Raw genomic sequence first — 22,970 nt, 5'->3', positions numbered from 1 at the left:
TGTCAATCATTGTTGATTTATCATGTCAATCACGCTGGTCTGCAGACTGTTATGGGCAGGCGTCAGTCTTTGTGAAATGGCTAAAAGTTTAAATGGTTCCTTAAATATTTGCTGAACGTTTACCAAATTAAACGTAAAGTCACATCCTTATTTTCTTATCCACATTTGGAAGCCATGTACAAGCATACTTACATGCATGTTTAAGACACAACGATCTGTCACTAATAGCACACTTTACATTGTAAACGATCATCATGAAAACTGAAATTTGATTGAGATCTGTCATCATTATTTCCAAGGCAAGGCATGCCTCAATAAGCATCGGTTTCTTAAATGAAGCCCTAAACTACTTGCAAAATATTTGTTGTTAATTTTCATTCCTTTTAAGAGCTATACATGCACCTAGGTAGTCGCGTACAATCATACTATGGTACCATCACATATTATTGATGGTATTATTCAGTGCTGTTATTGGATACAGGTAGCATGACTGAAATGGTGTCAGCATCTAAAGATCTAGTTTAGTTGACTATTCTGTTATCCACCAAATGTCTGAATTAGCTTTTTTTTCCCATTCATATATAAGAAAAATGTGAGTGGTCTCAAGTAGATGTTGAAGTTGCATGGTTTTATTGTTGTCAAATGCCACCCTTTGTCTTAAGCCACTTCAGAATCATGGTTTAAGAGCTGTGAGGACTGATAGCTCAAATGTGTTCTTTTATCTGTCAAATATCAATCATTCCGCTACCTCAAAATATCTATTCATACATACATGTATATGATGTTCTTTGTATTATTTTTATAAGCCTGCACTTTTTGATGATTGCAGGTGCCCACAAATCCTGATTGATTTTAATATTTGATTATTTGATCAACTCGAAATTAAATGTAGAACAATCGTATAAATGCAAAAATGCGCAACACTACAACTGTGAATGGATTGAATCAATTAAATCTCACAAGTCAGATTGCAATTTTAATTCTTAATTCTCCAGTCACCTTAATCCATCACCCAGTATTTGGATCATTGCAGCTCATACTGGATGACAAAGCATAAGAGTTTTTCGTTATCCAAATACTGCTTCTCATCCCGTTATTTAAAGATCATGTATGTATCTTTTTTATTTACTTAGACTTTCTGCCATTTTGTATTAGGTTGAAAGCATTTTTTTCTGGTTACAAATTTACATCTGAGAATTGTTTGCAAAACTATCATGTTTGAATGACGAGGGCAGCTTTACTTTAATACTTGCACTAAGACTTGTTTAAGTCTCACCTTGTGTAGGCCACGTGAATGAAAAGGCTTCCAGTGAATAGCCATTCTAAATCAATGGAATGGAATTGTGTGCACTGGGACCGGCTTACTAGGCTTGCCTTGAACTTTTTTGGGGTGGGGGATTGATGCTAATTTCATGAAGTTTGGAAGTCTTTAAACTTGTTGAAAGATTTGTAATGTATCACATGTACCTATCACTAGATCACCTGAAGGTGTGAAGGCCATGCTACCTGGGTAACGTGGAAGGTCATCAGTGTTGGATACCGGTAGGTATCCCATGTTTTGGCCATCAGGACTGAAGATTTCAATGTGTTGTTGATATAAGCCAAAAGCAGGCAGAATCGATCTCCTCGGGTGTGTCGATACTATTATGTAAATGTTGCCTTGACTGTCGCAACAAACACTCTTGGGGCTCTTTACATCTACCTCAAATGCTATGTTACCATTGTAATCTAGTGCAGCCAGTTTATCCTCAGTAGGTTTGATGTAGACGAGATGCTGGTTGCTGATGGCCAGTTGATCACTGATCCCTGGTGCTGGTAGTTTCTTGAGGAGGGTTCCGTCTGGCTTGTGTAGGCTGATCTCTTGCTTTGCCTGGTGATAGTAGTAACAGTGGGAATCCATATTTAAGTTTTACAATCATTTGGAATATTTTTCTTTTAGCCAACCCTTTACAAAGAATGGTAATTACCCAAGTACACTGCATGCCTTAGTGCACTGCAAAGGAGACAGAGGCACTGAATTGAGGCACTGGCTGCATACAATAATGTTGAAAACAGTACACACAATTTGTTGTACATATTATTGCTGTTATTATTCAGTGCTGTTGTTGGATACAGGTAGCATCTGTCACTAATAGCACACATTACATTGTAAATGATCATCATGAAAACTGAAATTTGATTGAGATCTGACATCATTATTTCCAAGGCAAGGCATGCCTCAATAAGCATCGGTTTCTTAAATGAAGCCTTAAACTACATGTACTTGCAAAATATTTGTTGTTAATTTTCATTCCTTTTAAGAGCTATACATGCACCTAGGTAGTCGCGTACAATCATACTACGGTACCATCACATATTATTGCTGTTATTATTCAGTGCTGTTATTGGATACAGGTAGCATGACTGAAATGGTGTCAGCATCATAAAGATCTAGTTTAGTTGACTATTCTGTTATTCACCAAATGTCTGAATTAGCTTTTTTTTTTCCATTCAAATATAAGAAAATGTGAGCAGTCTCAAGTAGACGATGAAGTTGCATGGTTTTATTGTTGTCAAATGCCAGCCTTTGTCTAAAGCCACTTCAGAATCATGGTTTGAGAGCTGTGAGGACTGTTTGCTCAAATTTGTTCTTTTATCTGTCAAATATCAATCATTCCACTACCTCAAAATATGTTCTTTGTATTGTTTTTATAAGCCTGCACTGTTTGATGATTGCAAGTGCCCACAAATCCTGATTGATTTTAATATTTGAATATTTGATCAAGTTTAAATTACATGTAGAATAATCGTATATTAAATATAAATGCAAAAATGCACAACACTACAACTGTGAATGGATTGAATCAATTAAATCTCACAAGTCAAGTTCCAATTTTAATTCTTAATTCCCCAGTCACCTTAATCCATCACCCAGTATTTGGATCACTGCAGCTCATACTGGATTACAAAGCATAAGAGTTTTTCATTATCCAAATACTGCTTCTCATCTCAATCTTTAAAGATAATCTCTTTTACTTACGTAAACATACTTTCTGCCTTTTAGTTTTTGGTTTTCACTTGCAAAACATTTTTTTGTTACAAATTTGCAAGTGAAAATTGTTTGCAAAATGATCACGTTTGAATGACGAGGGCAGGTTTACTATGATACTTACTTTAAGACTTGCTTTTCACCTAGGCACGAATATTTGAACTAAAATTACCCCATAATGCCAATGAATGGGCTAAATCCAGCCCATTGTGTAGGCCACGTATTTATATGTACCAGTACATGAACTAGCCACCTATCACTCTACATGAATAGTCATTCTTGTCTGTTTAATGGAGTTTTATGGGTTCTGTGACAAAATTTACTAGCTTTGCCTTCTCTTTTTTTTGGGGGGGGGGGGGTTGATATTAATTGCGTGAAGTTTGGAAGTCTTTAAACATGTTGATATAATTTTAATGTCTCTCCTGTACTTATCACTAGATCACCTGAAGGTGTGAAGGCCATGCAATAACCTGATTTTGGTAGGTCAACATCAAGGGGGGATCCAGTGTTTTGCCCATCAGGCCTGAAGACATTCAAATGTCTTGAGAAATAATTGCAAAATCTTGTTTCGTGCAGTATGTAAATATTGCCTTGACTGTCGCAACAAACAATATTGGGGCCCTTTAAACTTGTATCTACCTCAAATAGCGTGTCACCATTGTAATCTAGTGCAACCAGTTTACCCTCAGTAGGTTTGGTATAGATGAGATGCTGCTTAGGCCTGGCAGCATATTGAAAACATGACACAGAATTAATTGCTTACATTGTGTTAGTTTGGCACAAGATGTACTGGTAGTCCATTGTTTTACCCTAAAATACTACACATGTTTACATGACGTGCATACCTGGTAGCCCACTGCTATCTGATTGTTGTCATCCACCGCCAGGCAGGTTGGTTTGCTGTTTGACCCTCTTCCTGGCTGGAACTGATGGAGAAGCTTATATTTTCTGCTGAAGGTCTTGATGACAGGACCGTCAAGTACGATGAGCTGGTCCAATCGGTTGACTGCAACTTGGTCTGGATCTCTCAGTTCTGGCATATTGAGCGTTTGGGAAGTGACAGGGGATTGGCGGCTGCTTGATGATATGTGACTCATTAGCTCATTGCTGCTTTTGTTAACTGTGACTATTTCATCGGAGAAAATGGCAACAGAATCAGTTCTATATGCAATGTGTTTCTTCAATCTCCACTCATCTTTCAGAATCAGCCTTCCTAGTGTCTTCTCGTCACCCTCATGAAAGTCAATGCAGTGTAACTCGTCAGGCACATTCTCTGGCTGTTTCTTCTTCAACTTCTTGAGGTTTTGCAAGAGTTTAGGTTTGAGACCCAAAATTTCATTTTGTATTTCTTGAGCCATGAGCTGATTCACCTCATCCAGTATCTGCTCTACTTCTTTGAGCTTTTTATTGTTGTTGTTTTCAGCAGTCTCAAATGTCTTGACTCTGTCTTTGTAGATCTCTTTCGCTTCTTTCTTGAGTTTCTTCTCCATCTCCCTGATCCTAGCAACCTCCTTGTCAGCCTTTTGGGAGATCTTCTTGTTGGTGGACTCAAACATGGAATCCAGTTTCTTGTGGGACTTCACCATGCATTCCTTTTCATCACGCAGTGCTGTTTTCTTCTGTTCAGCCACTGTGATCCGGTCTGAAATTTCCTGTTTGCATTCTTCAAAAGCTTCTGATATGTCAGAACGAGAGTGTTTTTCATGTTTCAGAACAGAGCAAGTTGTGCAAACCAACTGCTCACATGTGTTGCAGTAAACGTTTATATTCTGATCGGCATGTTTGTCACATTTTGGTTCTTCTCTTAGTTTACTCTTGTAGGCAACTTCTCCTGATCGTAGTTGATCCATTGTGACGGTTTTATGAAATTTTGTTGCAGGGAGACGTTCATGCGTACGTTTACAATTCTGACACAGGAAATGCGGACATTCCATGCAAAATGAGATTGCGGCATATTCTGCATCACAGCTTTGACATCTGATCTCTGACCCTTGACCTTTTAGAAGCTGTTCCTGTATTGTAAACTCCTCCACTAAGGCACTCAGAGTGAGATTAGCTGGCAAATCTTCAACTCTTTTTCTTCCAAGGATCGTTTCACGTCTACACAGGGGACACTTGATTTTCATTACATTCGGATCTTGGTTTCGTCTGAGATGTTGGAGGCAATTCAAGCAAAAAGTGTGTATGCAGTCCAGTAATTTTGGCTCAGTGAAACGGTTGTAGCAGATGGAGCATTGTAGATGACGCTCGCTAATCTTCTCCAGAACCTCAGCTGTACCACCAGTCGCCATTGTTATCCACGTTCAGACAGACCTCTGTGTTCAACCAAAATGAATACGAGTCAGTCAGTAGGTACAAGGAGGACACTGGGCTGGCCCTCTGGGACCAGCACACATTTGATGAAAATTGATGTAAGAGACAAATAAAAGAGATGTATGTACATGTAATTAATTATAGAGCTACATGTACATGTACGTGTAAACTACTAGAGTGCTGACTCACTTTACAAAGTAAAACTTGCAGAGCGCATCAATCTTTGTGCACAAACCTATAGAAAATCGAAATGTAGTACAGCTTCAGTAAAGCTTTTTGCATAGCGGTGCATTATTGGAGGCGATGTGACCAAAGCCAATACACACAATCAGTGGGTGAGCGTTTCTTGTTGCTCTGCGCAAACAATGCTTGTATGTGCTGCAGATTTGTTATTGGGCTAAATGACTGTTTTTTTAATAGTCATCCTCACAGAAAACGTGCTTACCTGGTACGTTGAATTTGAGGTAGACCAGGTTTTGAACTTGAGGTTGACTATTCATGAAAAGAGTACAAGTGAATAACCATTTTGAATCAATGGCATTAAATTTTCTGGGCTCTGGGACCAGCTTTACTAGGCTTGTCTTGTATTGTTTGTCAATGCATTTTGTGATCATTGGACTATGAAAATGATTTGTACCACAAGTGGCGATGAATTTGTCATTGTACCATGTATTACCATGACAACAGAATACTGAACTGATGCAGCTTGAGATCAGATGTGGCAGAGTTTTTTAAGGCCAAACAAAAAAAAAGTCTCCGGTTTCTGGTATGCGCGAGCGTCGCCATAGCCATGCGCGTCGGCAAAATGAAAACGTTTTTTTTTCAATGAAAGATGATGTCTCAAAACCGCCAAACTCACTGGTTTGACTGGAATCCTGCTGCTGCACAATTTTAACGTGTTTTTAGATTGGGTTATGGTCGAGAATAAGCTTTATGTGGCCTCTCTGGACTCCCATATACATGTATTTGCACTAAGTTTAGTCGGGCACCATTTGCAGTCATCAGCCGAAATTTGAAGCAAAAAATTAGGTAAAAAAAAAAAAAAACCCGTCGCTGCACCACTTTTTTGGACAAGCTCCATACCAGAAACCGGAGCCTTTTTTTTTGGCCTAACTTAGCATTGTCATTTTTAAACTAGTGAAATTGTGTAGTCAGCAATTGATAAATATATGTAGTCATTTAGCGGAGCTAGCTAAATACCAAAAAAAGAGAAAAAAATGTGGAAAGTGTCTGCCCAAAAAACTCACCTGTAGTGCAGTTAAATACAGCCTTCAGAAGGCACACCAACCTGATGAATTCCGCTCACTCGATTGAAAAATAAAGTTGTTTTACGCTCAGTCTTTTCTAGGCTGTTTTCAGTATTGAAACAACATTAACAAAGATGGCGAAGTGGTATCCATAATTAATGAGGGAGGGGAATTCATAATCGCATGATTTGCTTCATTATAATACACTATGTTCATATTGCATGGTCTTTGTTACCATGTGTTACCATTGTCTCCTTATAACAACGCAAACTCTATACAGCATGCATGGGTAGAGTTATTGCAGTATTCGTTTATCCTCTGTTATGATATAGTCCTTGGTGTTTTATATACCCAAGGGAGCAAAGAATTCCCAAAATAGGAAACCATTTACGTTGCAGAAAAATTCTCCAAACAGACTTCATTTGGATTTTTAAAGATTACTATTATTTTCTTTTTGATACAAAATTCATGTAGAAAATAGTGCTCTGTGAACTACAAAAAAACGTACGTCATAAGAAGCAACAATTAAATTTTCTTTGTCATAAAAACAGAATTTGTCAGTTTATATAACACCCCCATGCATTTCAATTGAACAGTCCAATGCTTCAGGCTTTGATGAACTTATGCGCATCTGTGTTGACACACCTACATGTACCTCGCGTTCAGGGTCCATTAATACAATTATACAAACATGTAGCTGTGTCGTACATAGCAGCTGGAGCGAAAATGTACGTACAGTAAGTCTTTGAGAACAAAGAATGATGACGTTACTGGCGAACATGAGTTGTTTATTATGTGGAGTCGATCATTAACTTTTGCAGTATGACACATGAACAGTTCTCAACCAACACAATTTCACACGCCCATGCATTGGAACATACATACTATACCCCAGTGGCCATGACCATGACCCAGATGTCTCCCAACCTCAAATATATATATATACAATTGTTGTGGTTGTGTTGGTGTGTTGAAAATGGCCAATTGCATCAATTATTGGTACGGAGAAGCCACTAACATTTTATATTTCATTGGCTGTAATAATTCATGCTTGCCAATAATTGTTTTGAATGAGAAATGCTTAAAGGGAACATGCAATAGGATTAGGAATAGGATTTTGTGGGCTGTGTGGGGGTCAAGTACCAAATACCACAGAATACTACATGTTCTGTGCTCACTTGTATGGAAAGAAATGCTTACTACAGGTTGCTACTTAGTAGTATTTTGTAGCATTAGCATACATCAGCTTTTAGAAAACTTATTCTTGAAATCCACCAGAGTGCAAAAGTGGAAAGATTGGCTCAAGTCTGGAGTTGACTTGTGGCTAACTCCAGCAAAGACGACCCTGGGATTGCCCTACAAGACTCACATCCAAAGTCAGTGGACCAGGAATCAGGCAACCTCAGATGTGATATCTCAGAAAGTAGTGGCCATAAACATGTATTACAATCCAGAATCAAGTCAGTGTTCAAGCAAGATCAATCTCTCTGGTGAATTTTTCATTTTTCAATTTTTGTCTCGAGTGGTCTTCATACCATTTTTGCCGTTCTGGTATCACTTTACTACATAGAATATCCTTCTAAAGTTCTCGCTTTAAACTTACAAAGTGGCATGTAACTATGGGTACAATTCTACTTAATTATCACAGACACAATTTCCTCCCTCTGGTACATGTTAACAAGACTGTAACCAATTTGAGACCAACCGGTAAACACTAAGATCTTACAAACCAAACACCTTAAGGTCAGGAGCATACCGTACATGTAAAATGTAAATTGGTACAAATCTTGTGACCAACACCTATTTATGGAAAATCAAATACCAGCTTTCAGAGTTTAAAAATACACACAGTCATTGAGGAGTTTAAAACAAGTAAATTCTTTGAAAATGAATTAAAATGGATTGACTTGTAATGTATACATACAAATCAACAATATTAGCTGGCCTGACGTTGCGGTTCTTAACAAGAGCTTTTTCAGAGGCAAATGACAGTGGTACAAAACAAATTTAGGGGACACCCAGCATGGCCCCCTTGATACTCACCCACTCTGTATTCCCTCTCTTCATTCCCCTTGATCTTCACCTACTGCCTCTCTCCTTTTGTCCTTTAAGTAATTACCCTCTTCGGAAGATGGTCTTATTATATAAGACAGCATTATCAGGCCAGCTAATTTTAAAGTAAATACTTTGAATACATGCATTAAGCTTTAAGGTATATATGAGTATATATGCAAACTTGTATATAATTATAACCTATCACCAAAATGTCTCTGAAAATTGCAGCAACAACAATTTCCGTCCATTCCCCCCCCCCCCCCCCCGATTTTTTTAGATGCTGTGTGACAATTTTGTAACACACAAGTTTTCATTCTGAAAATGTGTTTATGGTATAAATCACTCTACAAAAATTAGTATAACACAATAATGATTACCAAGGATCATTATATAAAGAATGCAGCCCTGGAAGTATATGGAGAATGGAGATATAGGTCCTGCCCCCGAAAACAAAATGTAAATTGTTTTTAAAAGTTTAAGATTTTTTTTCTGATTTCGTTTGAACCCTCCCACCACCTGGATCCATGGGTTTATTGGGTCATATTCAAGAATAATAAAAGTACTATTTAAAAAAAATTGATATAATGAAAATGCAAGCCATATACAAGCGTAAAAATTAGTAAACTGTTACAGTAAAATAGCTCTTAAAAAGTCCAGAAGAATATCTTAATGTGTTGTCTTTGTTCTTTTAAACTTTGCCTCAACTCTACTTCAACTTCTCTAACTTTAACTTTGACCATAGTTGTCTGTTCATGAACTCCTTTCTTTCATACAGTTATTTATTAATTTAGTGGAGTAAAATTAACAAGGACATCTCTATTTAGGGAGTCATAGATTTTTGACTCACAGTTTAATAAATTTTGAGAATAAATTTCCCAAGCCTAATTTCCGTTTCATATTGCCCTCTCCCCAAACTGTCATTTTGATTCATTAAGTACTTAAATTGATGCAGTTCATACTAACATGCAGACTTCAAAAATTCACCATGATGTATGCAAAAAAGAATCTTGCCCAAAAGCTTGACCGTTTAGTCAATACATTTTTAGTTTTATTTATAATTGGCTTAAATCCAGCATTTTTTTTCCCGACAATGCTTAAACCAAAATACACGTATATTTACAAAAGGAAAGGCCCTTTGACAGAAATGGCCTATTTGGGCTCCATACACGAACAAGGGAGGGTGTATGTATTCTGCATAACGCCCGAGGACAGACACACAAAGGGAGAACAACAGATCCTTCATTCCTCAGGAGTTGGATCTTTTGTTTAAAACGGTCCTCTGTAATAGGTTTGTGTGCTTAGTCTATGGGAGAGTGTTATATTTACAGGGACAAAAGAAAGCACAAAGCAGTGTCCTCTGGAGTATAGTAAAACAAGAGTGCATTCATTTTGACCACTTTCGAAGGGCTAGTGGACCAGACCCACTGCGTTCATGTTCATGCACGGATAGCACAGAGTACTCACAACTTATTCTTTTCTGTTTTATAAGCATTGATTGTATCTTGTAAATTATCAATTGAAAATTTTTCTGTAAATCAGAATTTTGTTTTGTTTTTAATTTTGATAATAATTTGTTTTAAAAATCCATGGTCCTTTCCACTTCATTGCTTTGTCATTCTAAGTGTCCCTCTTAAAAGAATTCCCTCAAACTCCTTTTTTTTTGGGGGGGGGGGTTATCAAGAGGTCATCCATCCATTACTGGATACAATTATTCCGAGGGATCCTAGTTTTGTAGCCATATTATGAGCAATTTGTTTCTTTTCCAGAACTGTTTAAATTGTTTCATTCTTCAGTTTTCAAACACGTCGATAGATTTGTAAGGGGCCCCATCCACCTAACACCAGATCACCTGCAGGTGTAAAGGTCATGTCTTGTGCGTGAGTACTTTGCTTGATGATACACCCGATGGATTTACCATTGGAACTGAAGACGTGAATATCTGTTGTATTTGGCAAGGAAAATTCGCCTTCCGCAACGTAGATGTTGCCGTGTTGATTGTCGCAGCAGATACTCTTTGGACTGGTCGTGTCCACTTCAAATAGTTGCCCGCCGGTGTAGTGTAGTGCCACCATTTTCTCTTTCAGGCCATTGATGTAGATGAACCGCTTGTTGCTGATGGTCAGTTGGAACGCGATCATCGGTGCCGGTAGTTTCTTGAGGAGCGTTCCGTCTGGTTTGTGTAAGCTGATCTCTTGCTTTGCCTGGTGATGGTAGTAATTAAGGAAAGGAATCTATGTATTTAAGTTTTACAATCGTTTGGAACGTATTTCTTTAGCCAACCCTTTTACAAAGAATGCTGCTTACTCCAGAACTCTGTAGTTGCACAGATTGAGTACTGAATTTGGCCTACGTGGACCAGCTGCATCGTGATACTGGGCTAACCTCTGCAGCCGAGATCAGGACGGCCATGGAAGACCATGATGTGTGGCGTGCTTTTGTTGCAGTTCAATGAGAGTCAACTTGATGATTGGCCTGGCGGAATATGAGTCATTCTATAAATTGGGGTCCACTTTATTTCCTGACCCTGTTACATCTGACATCTATGCTTTTATGATTTTGATCACTCCTGAATGCATTCGTCCTTCAAGAGTGATTTTGAACTGCATACAGAACCAATATAAAACTTTTTAAAAAAGTTTTAGTCTCAATGATACTTGAATGGCAAAGTGCCCAGGTAACGATGCGATGCATTGCGATCGAGGACATCATGTGACACCATGTCGAGCGCAAAGAACCAAGGTACCGGTAAAAGGGACAGACAAAAATTCACTCTTTTGGTAGATAATGATGGATATTGAAACATCACACACAATTTGTGGAATGCATTGTCAGAGAGAAATAATGACTCAAGTCAATGGCTGGACTGAAGTCTGACTCAAGTCACAATTTTTTGCGTCTTGAATCGACTTGAGACTGAATGGGTGACTGACTCGACTCAACTTAATTCATTGTGAGCAATTGATAGGACTTGACTCGAGTCACTCATCAGAAGACCTGACTCTACTCGAGTCGAAGGCAAATAACACTGGAAACACAAAACTGTGCAAAAATATATTTGTGGTGACTCCTGGTTCAAAATTATTTCTGTTCATGTACTACACCATCACATTATGGATGCTTATTGGGTACAAAAGATGTCAAATCCTTGTGTTTCTTCTTCCATTCTTTAGTTTATTAGATAGTGTTCAAATATAAGTGACTGGAATTGACTCGAGTATAAACTTTACTTGACTCGACTCGACCACACACTGTTACTCAACTTGACTCAACTCTAGTCACTTCCTTATAAAAATGACTAGACTCAACAAAATTCAGTGAGTCCTTACAACTCTGTACATGGTGGATTGTTTTCTTTAAAATCCCAAACATGTTTACATGACGTGCATACCTGGTAGCCCACTGCTATCAGATTGTTGTCATCCACTGCCAGGCAGGTTGGTTTGCTGTCTGACCCTCTTCCTGGCTGGAACTGATGGAGAAGCTCGTATTCTCTGCTGAAGGTCTTGACGACAGGACCGTCAAGTACGATGAGCTGGTCCAATCGGTTGACTGCAACTTGGTGTGGATCTCTCAGGTCTGGCATCCGTAGCTTCTGGGAGATGAAGGGGGATTGGGGGTTGCTTGTCGGCGAGTGTGTCACAAGTTCCTTGTGTCTGTTGTCTACTGTGACAATTTCATTATTGGAGAAAACTGCGACAGAAATTATGTCTTTTGCCATGTCTTGCTTTACCTCCGTCTCGAGTCTCCAGTCATATTTCAGAACCAGCCTTCCTAGCGACTTCTCATCACCTTCGTGGAAGTCAATGAAGTGGAATTGATAAGGCACATTTTCTGGTTGTTTCTCCATCAACTCCTTGAGGTTGTGCAAGAGTTTTCGTTTGAGATCCAAAATCTGAGTCTGAATTTCTTCTGTCATGATTTTGTTGACCTCATCCAGTGTCTGCTCTGCTACTTTCAGCTCTTCGTTGTTGGTGTTTTCTGTTGTCTCAAATGTCTTGACTCTGTCTTCGTAGATCTCCTTCGCTTCTTTTTTTATTTTCTGCTCCCAAGCCCTGATCCTAGCAACCTCCTTGTCAGCCTTTTGGGAGATCTTCTTGTTGGTGGTTTCAAACATGAATTCCAGTTTCTTGCGAGATTTGACTGTCATCTTTTTGGCATTGCTCAGTGCAGTTTTCTTCTTTTCGGCCTTTGTCAGCAGCTTTGCAATTTCTTGTTTGCATTTGTTGAAGGCCTCTGATAGGTCAGCAAAAGAGTGCTTTTGATGTTTCAGAATGGAGCACGTAATGCACATCGTCTGCTGACATGTGTTGCAGAAAATGTTGAGATTCTGATTGGCATGTTTGCCGCATTTTGGTTCTTCTCTTAGTTTACTCTTGTAGCTTATCTTTCTCTTTTGAAGTTGAGCCATCGTGAAGGTTTTGTGAGATTTTGTTACTGCCAGGCGAGCGTGTGCTTTGTGGCAGTCTTGACACATAAAATGAGCACATTCCATGCAAAATGAAATTGCCCAATTTTCGTCATCACAGCTTTGACATTGGATCTGTGACTCTTGACCTTCTAGAAGCTGTTCCTGTATTGAAAACTCCTCCACTAAGGCACTCAGGGAGAGATTGGTAGGCAAATCTTCAACACTATTTCTTGACAGTGTGGTTTCCTGTCTACACAGAGGACACATGATTTTCATTGCATTCGGACCTTCACTTTCTCTGTGATGTTGGAGGCAATTCAAGCAGAAACTGTGTATACAGTCCAGTAATTTGGGCTCATTGTAACGGCTCAAGCAGATGGCGCATTGGAGATGATCCTGGCTGATCTTCCCCAGAACCTCGGCTGTACCGCCAGTCGCCATTTTTACTCAACTTCAGAAATGTTGCAGGAGTTCAAACAGACCTGGGTATTCAACCAAAATGGAACATTTTTGAGACACGGCATGACGTGGTTAATCAGATTCGAGTCGAGGCAAGCTCATTGTTTTCTTTTAACTTGGACCAACCTACCTGGTTTTTGGTCTTCGTTACAAATTCTATAAAGTAGACAGTAGTGCCGCCAAAGTCTACATCTGCTCAGTTTTTGGTGATTAATTATTCGAAACAATGGCTTCTTGACCTCTAGATTAATTGTGACTTACATGGCCATCTGGCAATCTTCACAAGCTGATTACATAAGTAAGAACGTACATGTACATGATGTCTTCAAATATATGCAGCAGTCAATCCATAAATGTGAAGCGATCAAGCTACACAAGTCGTTTGTCAACCCTGGTCAAAAAAAGTTTTATCACAGATTTCAAAAGAGCACAATCTCAGCATTACTGATGTGAACACTTCATGCTGGTACCATCTTTAGTTCAAAAATTATGGAAGTCGGAACACCAAGAGATGTTATGAAGTGATTTGATGAAAGTGGCCCTATTTTGGCCTGAATCTCCAAATAAAAATTCCCGACACACTCATTTCGCTTGATCGCATCAGAAATATTGAAAATACTAGCATTCTCTTTTTGCAAAACTTATGGGTGTAGTAAATACTCCACACAATGGTCTTTATCCCATCTGAGTCAGAGATACAGCTAATTATTAAAATGAAATTACTTGAATTCCAAGTTGGGCCACTTGGTATCTATAATCAAATACATTCACATACCAAGAAGGTGAAGAAAGTGGCCCAAACAGTTTGACAGTCCTTATACAATGTACAAGCTTTGACATAACTTTACAAAAGGTCTAAATCACACAACAAAAATCCTGTCAAGGGTAAAGAAACACTCTATCATCTCATGGCAATTTTTTAATGGAGTTTTCTCAGTTTGACTGCTTCATTTGTTTAAACACCCTGTTAATGGATGCAATTAGTCAGGTGAGAAAATGGCATTTCTTTTCCCATTGCCAGAGGAGCAACAAAATACAGTGCAAAAGAGCGGTTATTTTGATTCTTTTGTCATTGTTGAAGTGCTGTCTGATTGGAGCTAAGTGTTAATTGAAGAAAAACAAATTTCCATGTCACTGAGCAGTGTCTGCATTTAATTGTTTCATCACTAAGGCAGCCATGTTTTCCTCCACATCCATGAATTAGGGTCAGCTGATGCTTTTTGACCAATCACCACCCTTTGTGTCATTGTCATAAAGATCATGTCTAGCAAAAACCTTTTATTAACTTGCAAATTCCTGCGGTTTGCTTTTTTTTTGTCAATTGAGGAATTGGACAATCTAACAGTACTGGTTATTGCACAAAACTGTCCTACATTAAAACTCACCTTTAGTGCAGTCACAAACAAATACAACCCCCAGATGATGGTTTCATATAAGCTGGCTGACTCAGAACAAAATGGTCAGCCTTGCATAAAGCATTCTGCACTCTCTAAACAGGATATTTCAGCTCAAACTTTTGCAGTACAACAGCATTAGCAAAGATGGTGACTCAGTTTATTTGCACAATCTGTAAGTGGGTCACCTGATTTTGTGCTTTAGAATTTACCTTTCACTAAACTTGAATCAATTCTTTGATAATCTTTTCAATACTTGTGGAGTTTAGTTATATTTTGGGGAGTTATTGTGCGAGGTCAAACAGCATCAGGTCAGTAGCACAGCTAGCGGTGAACTTGTTATTCATCAGTGCAGTAGGATTGTATCATTTGTCATGATGGTTAAAGCCCTGTCTGGTGTAGCAGTAGAAAATAAGTGGAAATTATGCAAAAAAATGGGAAAAAACAGAGAGACATTCATGCCGTTACAAATCTTATGACAGATTTAATCCCCACAGTTGGCCATTTAGGAAATTAATTCATGCTTTCTCTGTTGGGTAAAATAATAATTATTGACTTGCCCAAAACATTAGACAGGTCATTTTTAAATTATAGCATGATGCTATAAATTTGCCTTTCATGTACGAGTTAATGCTAACTTTGTTTAATTGTCAACTTCTGTTGTGAGGGTTTTTAAATTTTTTTTACTTCATTCAAATTCACAACAAAAAAATGAGAAAACAGAAAACACTAAATTGAAGTGTCATGGTAGAGTCACAAGTTAACAATTAGGCCTGTTAAGAAAAATAAAAATTGATTTATCGATCTCATTTCAATTATTATTTTGATAATTGTATGGCTTTTTTTTTTGGGGGGGGTGTGTTTTTTGTGTTGTTTGTTTGTTTTTGTTTTTACAAAACGCTTAATTTCATGAAAATTCTGGCCAGCTCTCCTGACCTCATATTTTGTACGAAATCCGTGGATTATTCTATTTTTCATATTATCCCAAATTACTTTTGTTGTAGGATGTTTTAAGTACCTTTTCAGATAATTAAGACATTTTTCTGCTTGTCTCACCTTGCCCCCCCCCCTCCCCAAAAAATGACTAACATGACGACCTAGACCTACTTAGACACAGTGGTCTGGCCAGCTTACTAGGTTTGCCCAGTCTTGTTTTTAAGTCAGTCCATGAGGCTGTTCACTGAAACCATTTCCAACATCGGAAGCATTAATTTCCCCCATTATATACATGTATTTTCTTTAAAATTTATGGGGGCCCATAGACTTATGACAGAGATTTTTTGTGTCATCAAGTTTCATCTGTGCCAGCTACATTGTACATGAACTTGGCTAGATATTTTCTAGAAATTTGAGTTAGTGAACAAGACCATTGAGTGTTGATGTCCAGCAGGACTTCTATGAGGACAGAGAAGACTGTCCAAAACGTTACTGAAGAAGTATTGAAGAGCCAGGTTTTTTTTCTTCAGACCTGTAACTTCTTCATCATGTTCATGGTGAAAGATACTGATTTCCTCATCCTGCCAACCGCAAACCCCTTTCTAGAAGTCTCTAATCTCTGGTGTTTGTTTTCTCATGAATTTTTCCTGACAGAAAGTCTCCAGTAAGCTGAGCTGGCTACGTGAGGTGCAGTGCCTGGTTTGTTCCCAGCTCCATCAGATGTTTATCGCGGACCCAAACCTAGCCAAGCTCATCCACTTCCAAGGCTATGCCACCGAGCTGCTCCCAATCACCGTAGCTGGTATTCCGTCCATGCACATCTGTCTGGACTTCATACCGGAACTTCTCAGCCAACCACAAACAGATAAACAGGTTTGTACAAATAAATCATAAATACACAAACAAAAACCTTTAACGTGCCCTCCTCCTTTTTTTAAGTTAAACCCACTATCAACAATTCCAGACTTCATTATGCTGCTATGTACGCAAATTTTGTTAAGCACAGAAAACATTTTGCTTAGCACAGAAAACATTTTGCTTAGCAATAACAACTTTCCATCCAAAACTATATGTTGCTTGTGATTGTTTCTTCACATATTTTTATTAAGCAGTTTTTGAATATAGGTTTTTGTCACTGACAATGAACTTTGTCGTAGGCCTACATGTACTCTAATTTTGACTAAAAACTTTTATTCCCTTATTTCAAGCAGCTAATATTCATGTTTTTATTTTTATCCTGCCAGATTTTTGCTGTTGAACTAGTGTCCCACCTCTGTCTCCAGTTTGCTCTGCCCAAGTCTCTGAGTGTTGCCAGACTAGCCATCAATGTCATGTCTACACTTCTTACAGGTAAAAAAAAATGCAGATATTTGTTAACATTCTGGACAAGTTTCTGTTGATGGAATATTCTTGGCATTGAAGGAAATTCAGCAATATCGTGAAAAGGAAGTCTTGAAGCATCGCTGATGCTGCTAGAATTGTGACTTTGGGAGTGATCTTTGCCGCTTGGTATTTATGAATTTATGGCTTCTGACCTGCACCCCTTGAACAAAGACATTGATAAAACCTGGAATGCAAACATAGGGCTGGATAGCTCAGTTGGTAGAGCACTGGAACAGCTATCCGGAGGTCGCAGGTTCAAACTCTGCTCTTGTCAAAATCTGTTCTCAACTTTTTAATGATCAGGCATGCAACTTTTCCGTGGATAAGCCGATTTCCTCGTTTTGATTTTCAAATCTTTTCAATTATGCCAATAAAAATTGAAGAAAAAAAAATACTGTGTGAAGTCTTGTAATGTTTGGCAGTTACTTTGGTTTGTTGCTTCCAGATTGCATGAAAATCCATCAAATATCTTCATTTCAACAAGATGCTGAATTCTGATGGTTTTTTTTTAATTCTTCAACTTATTTTTATGTAAATGTTTTTTTCCCTGCCAATATTCACTGTAGTCCTACCCAGCGAGAGCCTGTGTCAGTTCTTCCTGCCAACACTGCCCTCATTGGTGAGAATATGCCAGGCTTTCCCTCCCATGTACGAGGACGTGACCTCGTTGTTGACCCAAATCGGACGCATGTGCGTGTCACGGCTAGCTGCAGTCAATACTCCAATGTACAGAGGTAGGACTTTTCCTTTGAATTTGGACACTGTTTCCAACTGATGACAACTTGCAAATATTGAGAACTATATTGTCTTAGTGAAGGTATAGTCCATCATTTGTAATTTGTGCATTTTGTTCGTTTGAAGCAACAAAAGTGCCCAAAATCTAAAAAAGGGTGCCGAACAACTAACCTGATGATGATTCAGCTCAGCCTCAGCTGAATATTTCAAGAAAAACAACATTCTATGATCTCGATTTCAAATCAAAAGTTGCTGAATCATGTTTTGAATTGGGCCTGAATTCAGCGTACGTTCTCACTGAGCCAATTGCAGCTAAGTCGCGCACCAATCCAACAAATTATAGCAACCGCGCATGCGTGTGCGTCGTGCAAGCGCGCACTCCGCGAATAAAAAAACAAAACAAACTACTAACAAATTTTGGAAAGGCCTTCTTTCGTTGATTTCTTCAAATGACAGCTTGCCAGAAAGAATAATTTCACAGGAAGTCTAGTTCCCTTACTATCTTCCAACCAAGTATGTTTTTCGACAATAATTACGTCATTTACTTTTTGGATAGCTGCAAATGATGGACTGTATCTTTAAATTCTTGTGATCTGTTGTAATGGCTCCTAATGGAATCTGACTAGTTACAATGCTTCCGGCAATGAAAGGCCAAATAAAAGGTTCCAGTTTCTGGTCTGTGCGCGTGTCGCCATAGCCATGTGCGTCGGCAAATTTTTTTCTATGTAAGATAATGTCTCAAAACCGCCAAACTCACTGGTTTGACTTGAATCCTGCTGCTGCACAATTTTAACGTGTTTTAGATGGGGTTACGATCGAGTACAAGCTTTATGTGGCCTCTCTGGGCTCCCATACATTTTGTACTATATTTAGTCGGGCATAATTTGCAGTCATTAGCCGGCATTTGCAGAAAAAAAAGTGTAAATGTTTTTTTTTTAAAAGCCGCGTCGCCGCACCACTTTTGGGGCAAGCTCCATACCAGAAACCGAAGACTTTTTTGTTGTTCCTTATTTGACTGGTGGTGACTAGCCTGTGTATAAAGGCATGACAGGGGAACAGGATGGGTTGTTTGCCTGTGAGTCACTGCTCAGACAGCAGGATGGTTTTAATGGCTCTTCTAAAAGAAACTGTCTGTTTCTTTTGATACATTTACGTCTACCCATTTCTTCAGAGCTGGACAACAGTAGCCTGGGACTGTTTATCTCCAAGGGGGCTCAGCCAAGACCCGAGGAGCTCAATCTACGGAACAGCGACCGAGTCCTGCACAAGGCCGTGGAGAACACATTCAGGGACATTGTGAAGTTTGCTGTCATCAACAAGAAAGTCTTCTAATGAGAGTTGGCATCAGTGGTGTAGTCAAGTCCTCACAAGTCATCATATGTCCAAAGACATCCATCACAAGTCCTCCCTTGTCCATCACATGTGCTCAAAAGTCAACCAAAGTTCTCGCAACTCCTCACAGGTCCTCATAAGTCATCAAAAGCTCGCACAAGTCCCTACAAGTCCTGACAAGTTCTCACAAATCCATTACAAGCCCTCACAATCTCAAGATGAGTCAAAATCTATTCAGATGAACTCTGCCAAAACTATTTCATTTTTATTGTCCAACACTGTTAGTTTGGGGGTTTGTAAAAGGACTTTTGATGGACTTGACTAAACCAGGACCTTTCATGAGTCTTGTAAAATAGTCTTTATTTCCATTCATCATTTTTTTTTTCAGTTCATGAATTGACCACAAGGTTTTTATAATTTGTTTTTTTTTGTTGCAAAACTTTTGTGAACCTTTGTTTTAATGGTAAACTGAAGTCTTCACTATTATGAATTATTTATCAAGTTACACATATGGGGAAATATAAGACGATCACATTTCTTTATATCTATGTATATAATGTACATTTGTCATGAGTACGCTTTCAGCACATTTGTCTGTAATAAAATATTGATTAAAAAAAAATGTTTCAAAAGCAATTCTTCATTTTTTTATTTGCATTATTTTACTCTTCCCCAACAACAAATTCAGATAATTTTTACTCTATTTGGAGAGTTCATCTGCCTGTATGGGTTATCAGTACAAGCCAAGAAAAAATACAATATAAAGTCCTTACATTATATAACCATATTTTTCCAAAAGATATTGGCAACCTATATATTAAAGAAAAATTTGTCTGTATGTTATTATTATTATTATTATTATTATTATTATTATTATTATTAATCATTTCTGGTAATGAAACCAAGGATTCCTCAAAAGCGCCCTAAGCACTGTAGCTCGCAAGCCTGAAGAAACCTGTAGAGAAGACAATGAGAAGAAGTTACAGTTTTAGAGGTGGGAGGAAAAACCCAGAAGAATATTCTGGGGAAAATCCACGGAATCAGGCAGACACTGAAAACCCAATCCACATATTGGCCCAGGCAGGATTCGAACCTGGGTCACAGCGGTGGAAGGCGAGGAAAGTACCACTACTAGTCAGGTGGCATATGGTCGGAATCGTGACCGACTGGTCCAAAGCACCAAACTTGGCAGATAGATTTTTATAGACCTAGAGAAGATATTTAGAAGGGGTGACACGTGAAATTCTTTTGGGAAGGGTGCCTAATTTGCATAAATCGTTAATCCCTGCCGTGTAATATATTTTCCCCATATTTGGGTATATTTTTATTTTTTTAATTTTTTTGAAAAGTGTATTTTGGTGATTTTACTTGCATATTCTTAGTTCAATAACATTTTGTAAAGCATGTAAGTGACTGAATAATTAAGAGGACATAGTAAATCACCAAAATGGCTACTATTTTACCCTAAAGTTACGCGCATTTACCTTTTCCTCAGATATCATCAACTAGTCTCGCCAAACTTGGGTATTGATGAGCTTCAAATTCACAAAGGTACTTACTGACATAGTTAACCTAACAAACATAAGTGGGAAATCATGTTAAAATTGATATCATCTTGATGTTTGGCCCAAAAGACCAAAAAAAGGGAGAAAATGTGGTGTCCGTAAATTGGGCTACTACGGGAAGGGTAACGTGGGGACTTGAACAAGTTCAACAAAATCCCCCAAATTAGAGATTATTGTTGTTTACAATAATTTTGTCTACGCCAAAACGTTTTCTCAACAATAATTTTGGGAATTTCCTTGAACTTGTTCCAGTCTTCCATGTTAGGCAACCCTTCACCTTACTTGTTAGCCCAATTTATGGACACCTCGTTTTTTCCCCAGTTTTTGTTTTCTGGGCTTAATAACACAATGTTCTCATTGTTCACATGATTTTGCATAAGGTTTCAATAGGGTAACTGTACCAGTAAGCTACGTGGTGAATTTGAAGTTCATCAATGCTGATGCAGTGATGTTTGGCAAGACTAATTGATGATATCTGGGGACAAGGTAAAGGCGCGCAATTTAGGGCATAATAGTAGCCATTTTGGATCGTTACTATGTCCTCATAATTATTCAGTCACTTATATGCTTTGGAAAATGCGATTTAAGTAAAGATTTGTAAGTAGAATCCCCAAAATACACTTTTCAAAAAAAAATAAAAATAAAAATATACCCAAATATGGGAATAAATATATTACACGGCAGGGATTAACGATTTATGCAAATTAGGCACCCTTCCCAAAAGAATTTCGGGTGTCACCCCTTCTAAATATCTTCTCTAGGTCTATAAGAATCTATCTGCCAAGTTTGGTGCTTTGGACCAGTCGGTCACGATCTTGACGAAAATTAGATCTAAGCCACCTGACTATACGCCAACCTGACTCCCCTGTCCGGTTAACATAACCTACTTGGCGAGATGAAACACTGAATTTCTTACATGTGTAGCAACCATATTGGAATACACAATTACTACATTTTCTATGGTCTTCTAACACAGGAGGCATAACATTTCAATCTCCTACTTTTCTTTTGTACAAGTGTCAATGTACAAATTTCACAGTTCACGGTTGAGGGCTGTATAATATATTTGCATAATTATAGTCTCAAGGGGACAGTTCCATGGGGCTGCTGAAATTTGGTTTTGGAAAATATTTGTTCAGCAGAAACATGTCACCAGCAAAAAATGTCCTGCTAGATGTACAACTTGGGATTCTGGATTCTAGCTCCACGCACAAAAATGCAATATTTCTCCGTAAAGCTCGGACTCAAATTCTGAGGCATTTTGCTGCTCCACCAATTAAATGAGCCACAATTTCTGTCAATGGACTGTTTATGAACAGAATAGCCTAATAGATTCAGCGAACAAATCAAGCGCTGATCCGTGTACATACCGTCCAATCAATGAGTGTATAAAATCGTATAAAGAAAAAGGAAATGCGAGCCCTTTACCAATTACCGTTTATGAATCTGTAAACAAAAACAAAAAAATGGAAAAGAAGCCTTTACTGCTTTAAGGCCCAAAAAAAAAAGTCTCCGGGTTTCTGGTATGCGCGCGCGTCGCCGTAGCCATGCGCATCGGCAAAATGAATTTATTTTTTTTTTCAATAAAAGATGATGTCTCAAAACCGCCAAACTCACTGGTTTGACTGGAATCCTGCTGCTGCACAATTTTAACATGTTTTTTTTTATGGGGTTATGATCAAAAATAAGTTTTATGTGGCCTCTCTGGACTCCCATATATTTTCACTAAGTTTAGTCGGGCACCATTTGCAGTCATCAGCCGACATTTGAAGCAAAATAAACAGGTAAAAAACCAAAAAAAGCCGCGTTGCCGCACCACTTTTTGGGCAAGCTCCATACCAGAAACCGGAGACTTTTTTTTTGGCTTTAGCCTTACATTTTGAACCAAATTTGACCCAAAATTGACTTTTCTCAAAACAACGCAGAAATACCTCTGGAGACGAGTGGAGCATGAATCAATATTCAAACACACATTTTGGCAGATCTAGGCAAGTATCATCCATTTTGGAGGGAGGAAATACAATACATTTTCGGCCAAATTTCATTCAAAGGCACATCTGTTCCCAAATTGAATTGGAATGTGTTCAGGGTTACCTTAGGCACCTTTCCTGCAAG

General features: G+C 38.4%; 3 protein-coding genes across 3 annotated transcripts; 1 reads left to right on the top strand and 2 right to left on the bottom strand.

Moving 5' to 3' along the window:
* Nucleotides 1-1,342: 1,342 nt before the first annotated feature.
* Nucleotides 1,343-5,346, bottom strand: LOC119730685 (E3 ubiquitin-protein ligase TRIM33-like). The gene is made up of 2 exons (XM_038203678.1): nucleotides 3,874-5,346; nucleotides 1,343-1,870 (listed from the first exon to the last, which is right to left on the bottom strand). The coding sequence occupies exons 1-2, from the start codon at nucleotides 5,317-5,319 to the stop codon at nucleotides 1,430-1,432; spliced, it is 1,887 nt and encodes a 628-aa protein (XP_038059606.1). The 5' UTR covers nucleotides 5,320-5,346; the 3' UTR covers nucleotides 1,343-1,429.
* Nucleotides 5,347-10,420: 5,074 nt separating this feature from the next.
* LOC119730683 (E3 ubiquitin-protein ligase TRIM33-like) lies at nucleotides 10,421-13,685 on the bottom strand. Its single transcript, XM_038203676.1, has 2 exons — nucleotides 12,032-13,685; nucleotides 10,421-10,844 (listed from the first exon to the last, which is right to left on the bottom strand). The coding sequence occupies exons 1-2, from the start codon at nucleotides 13,490-13,492 to the stop codon at nucleotides 10,440-10,442; spliced, it is 1,866 nt and encodes a 621-aa protein (XP_038059604.1). The 5' UTR covers nucleotides 13,493-13,685; the 3' UTR covers nucleotides 10,421-10,439.
* LOC119730684 (integrator complex subunit 2-like) lies at nucleotides 10,735-19,912 on the top strand. The gene is made up of 5 exons (XM_038203677.1): nucleotides 10,735-10,822; nucleotides 16,495-16,713; nucleotides 17,085-17,190; nucleotides 17,790-17,957; nucleotides 19,130-19,912. The coding sequence occupies exons 2-5, from the start codon at nucleotides 16,561-16,563 to the stop codon at nucleotides 19,288-19,290; spliced, it is 588 nt and encodes a 195-aa protein (XP_038059605.1). The 5' UTR covers nucleotides 10,735-10,822; nucleotides 16,495-16,560; the 3' UTR covers nucleotides 19,291-19,912.
* Nucleotides 19,913-22,970: the final 3,058 nt, after the last annotated feature.

This window comes from Patiria miniata, unplaced genomic scaffold (assembly GCF_015706575.1).
Source record: "Patiria miniata isolate m_02_andy unplaced genomic scaffold, ASM1570657v1 HiC_scaffold_22, whole genome shotgun sequence".
In the NCBI taxonomy this organism is placed as follows: domain Eukaryota; kingdom Metazoa; phylum Echinodermata; class Asteroidea; order Valvatida; family Asterinidae; genus Patiria; species Patiria miniata.
This window is presented reverse-complemented; position numbering and strand designations above follow the sequence as displayed.

Bases quoted from the DNA above. Each gene is read 5' to 3' on its own strand.
- LOC119730684 (XM_038203677.1), top strand. From the start codon at position 16,561: ATGTTTATCGCGGACCCAAACCTAGCCAAGCTCATCCACTTCCAAGGC. The intron at 17,191-17,789 runs GTAAAAAAAAAT...TATTCACTGTAG, and splicing joins CATGTCTACACTTCTTACAG to TCCTACCCAGCGAGAGCCTG. The intron at 17,958-19,129 runs GTAGGACTTTTC...CCATTTCTTCAG, and splicing joins CAATACTCCAATGTACAGAG to AGCTGGACAACAGTAGCCTG.
- LOC119730683 (XM_038203676.1), bottom strand. From the start codon at position 13,492: ATGGCGACTGGCGGTACAGCCGAGGTTCTGGGGAAGATCAGCCAGGAT. The intron at 10,845-12,031 runs GTATGCACGTCA...TACCATCACCAG, and splicing joins TGATAGCAGTGGGCTACCAG to GCAAAGCAAGAGATCAGCTT.
- LOC119730685 (XM_038203678.1), bottom strand. From the start codon at position 5,319: ATGGCGACTGGTGGTACAGCTGAGGTTCTGGAGAAGATTAGCGAGCGT. The intron at 1,871-3,873 runs GTATGCACGTCA...TACTATCACCAG, and splicing joins AGATAGCAGTGGGCTACCAG to GCAAAGCAAGAGATCAGCCT.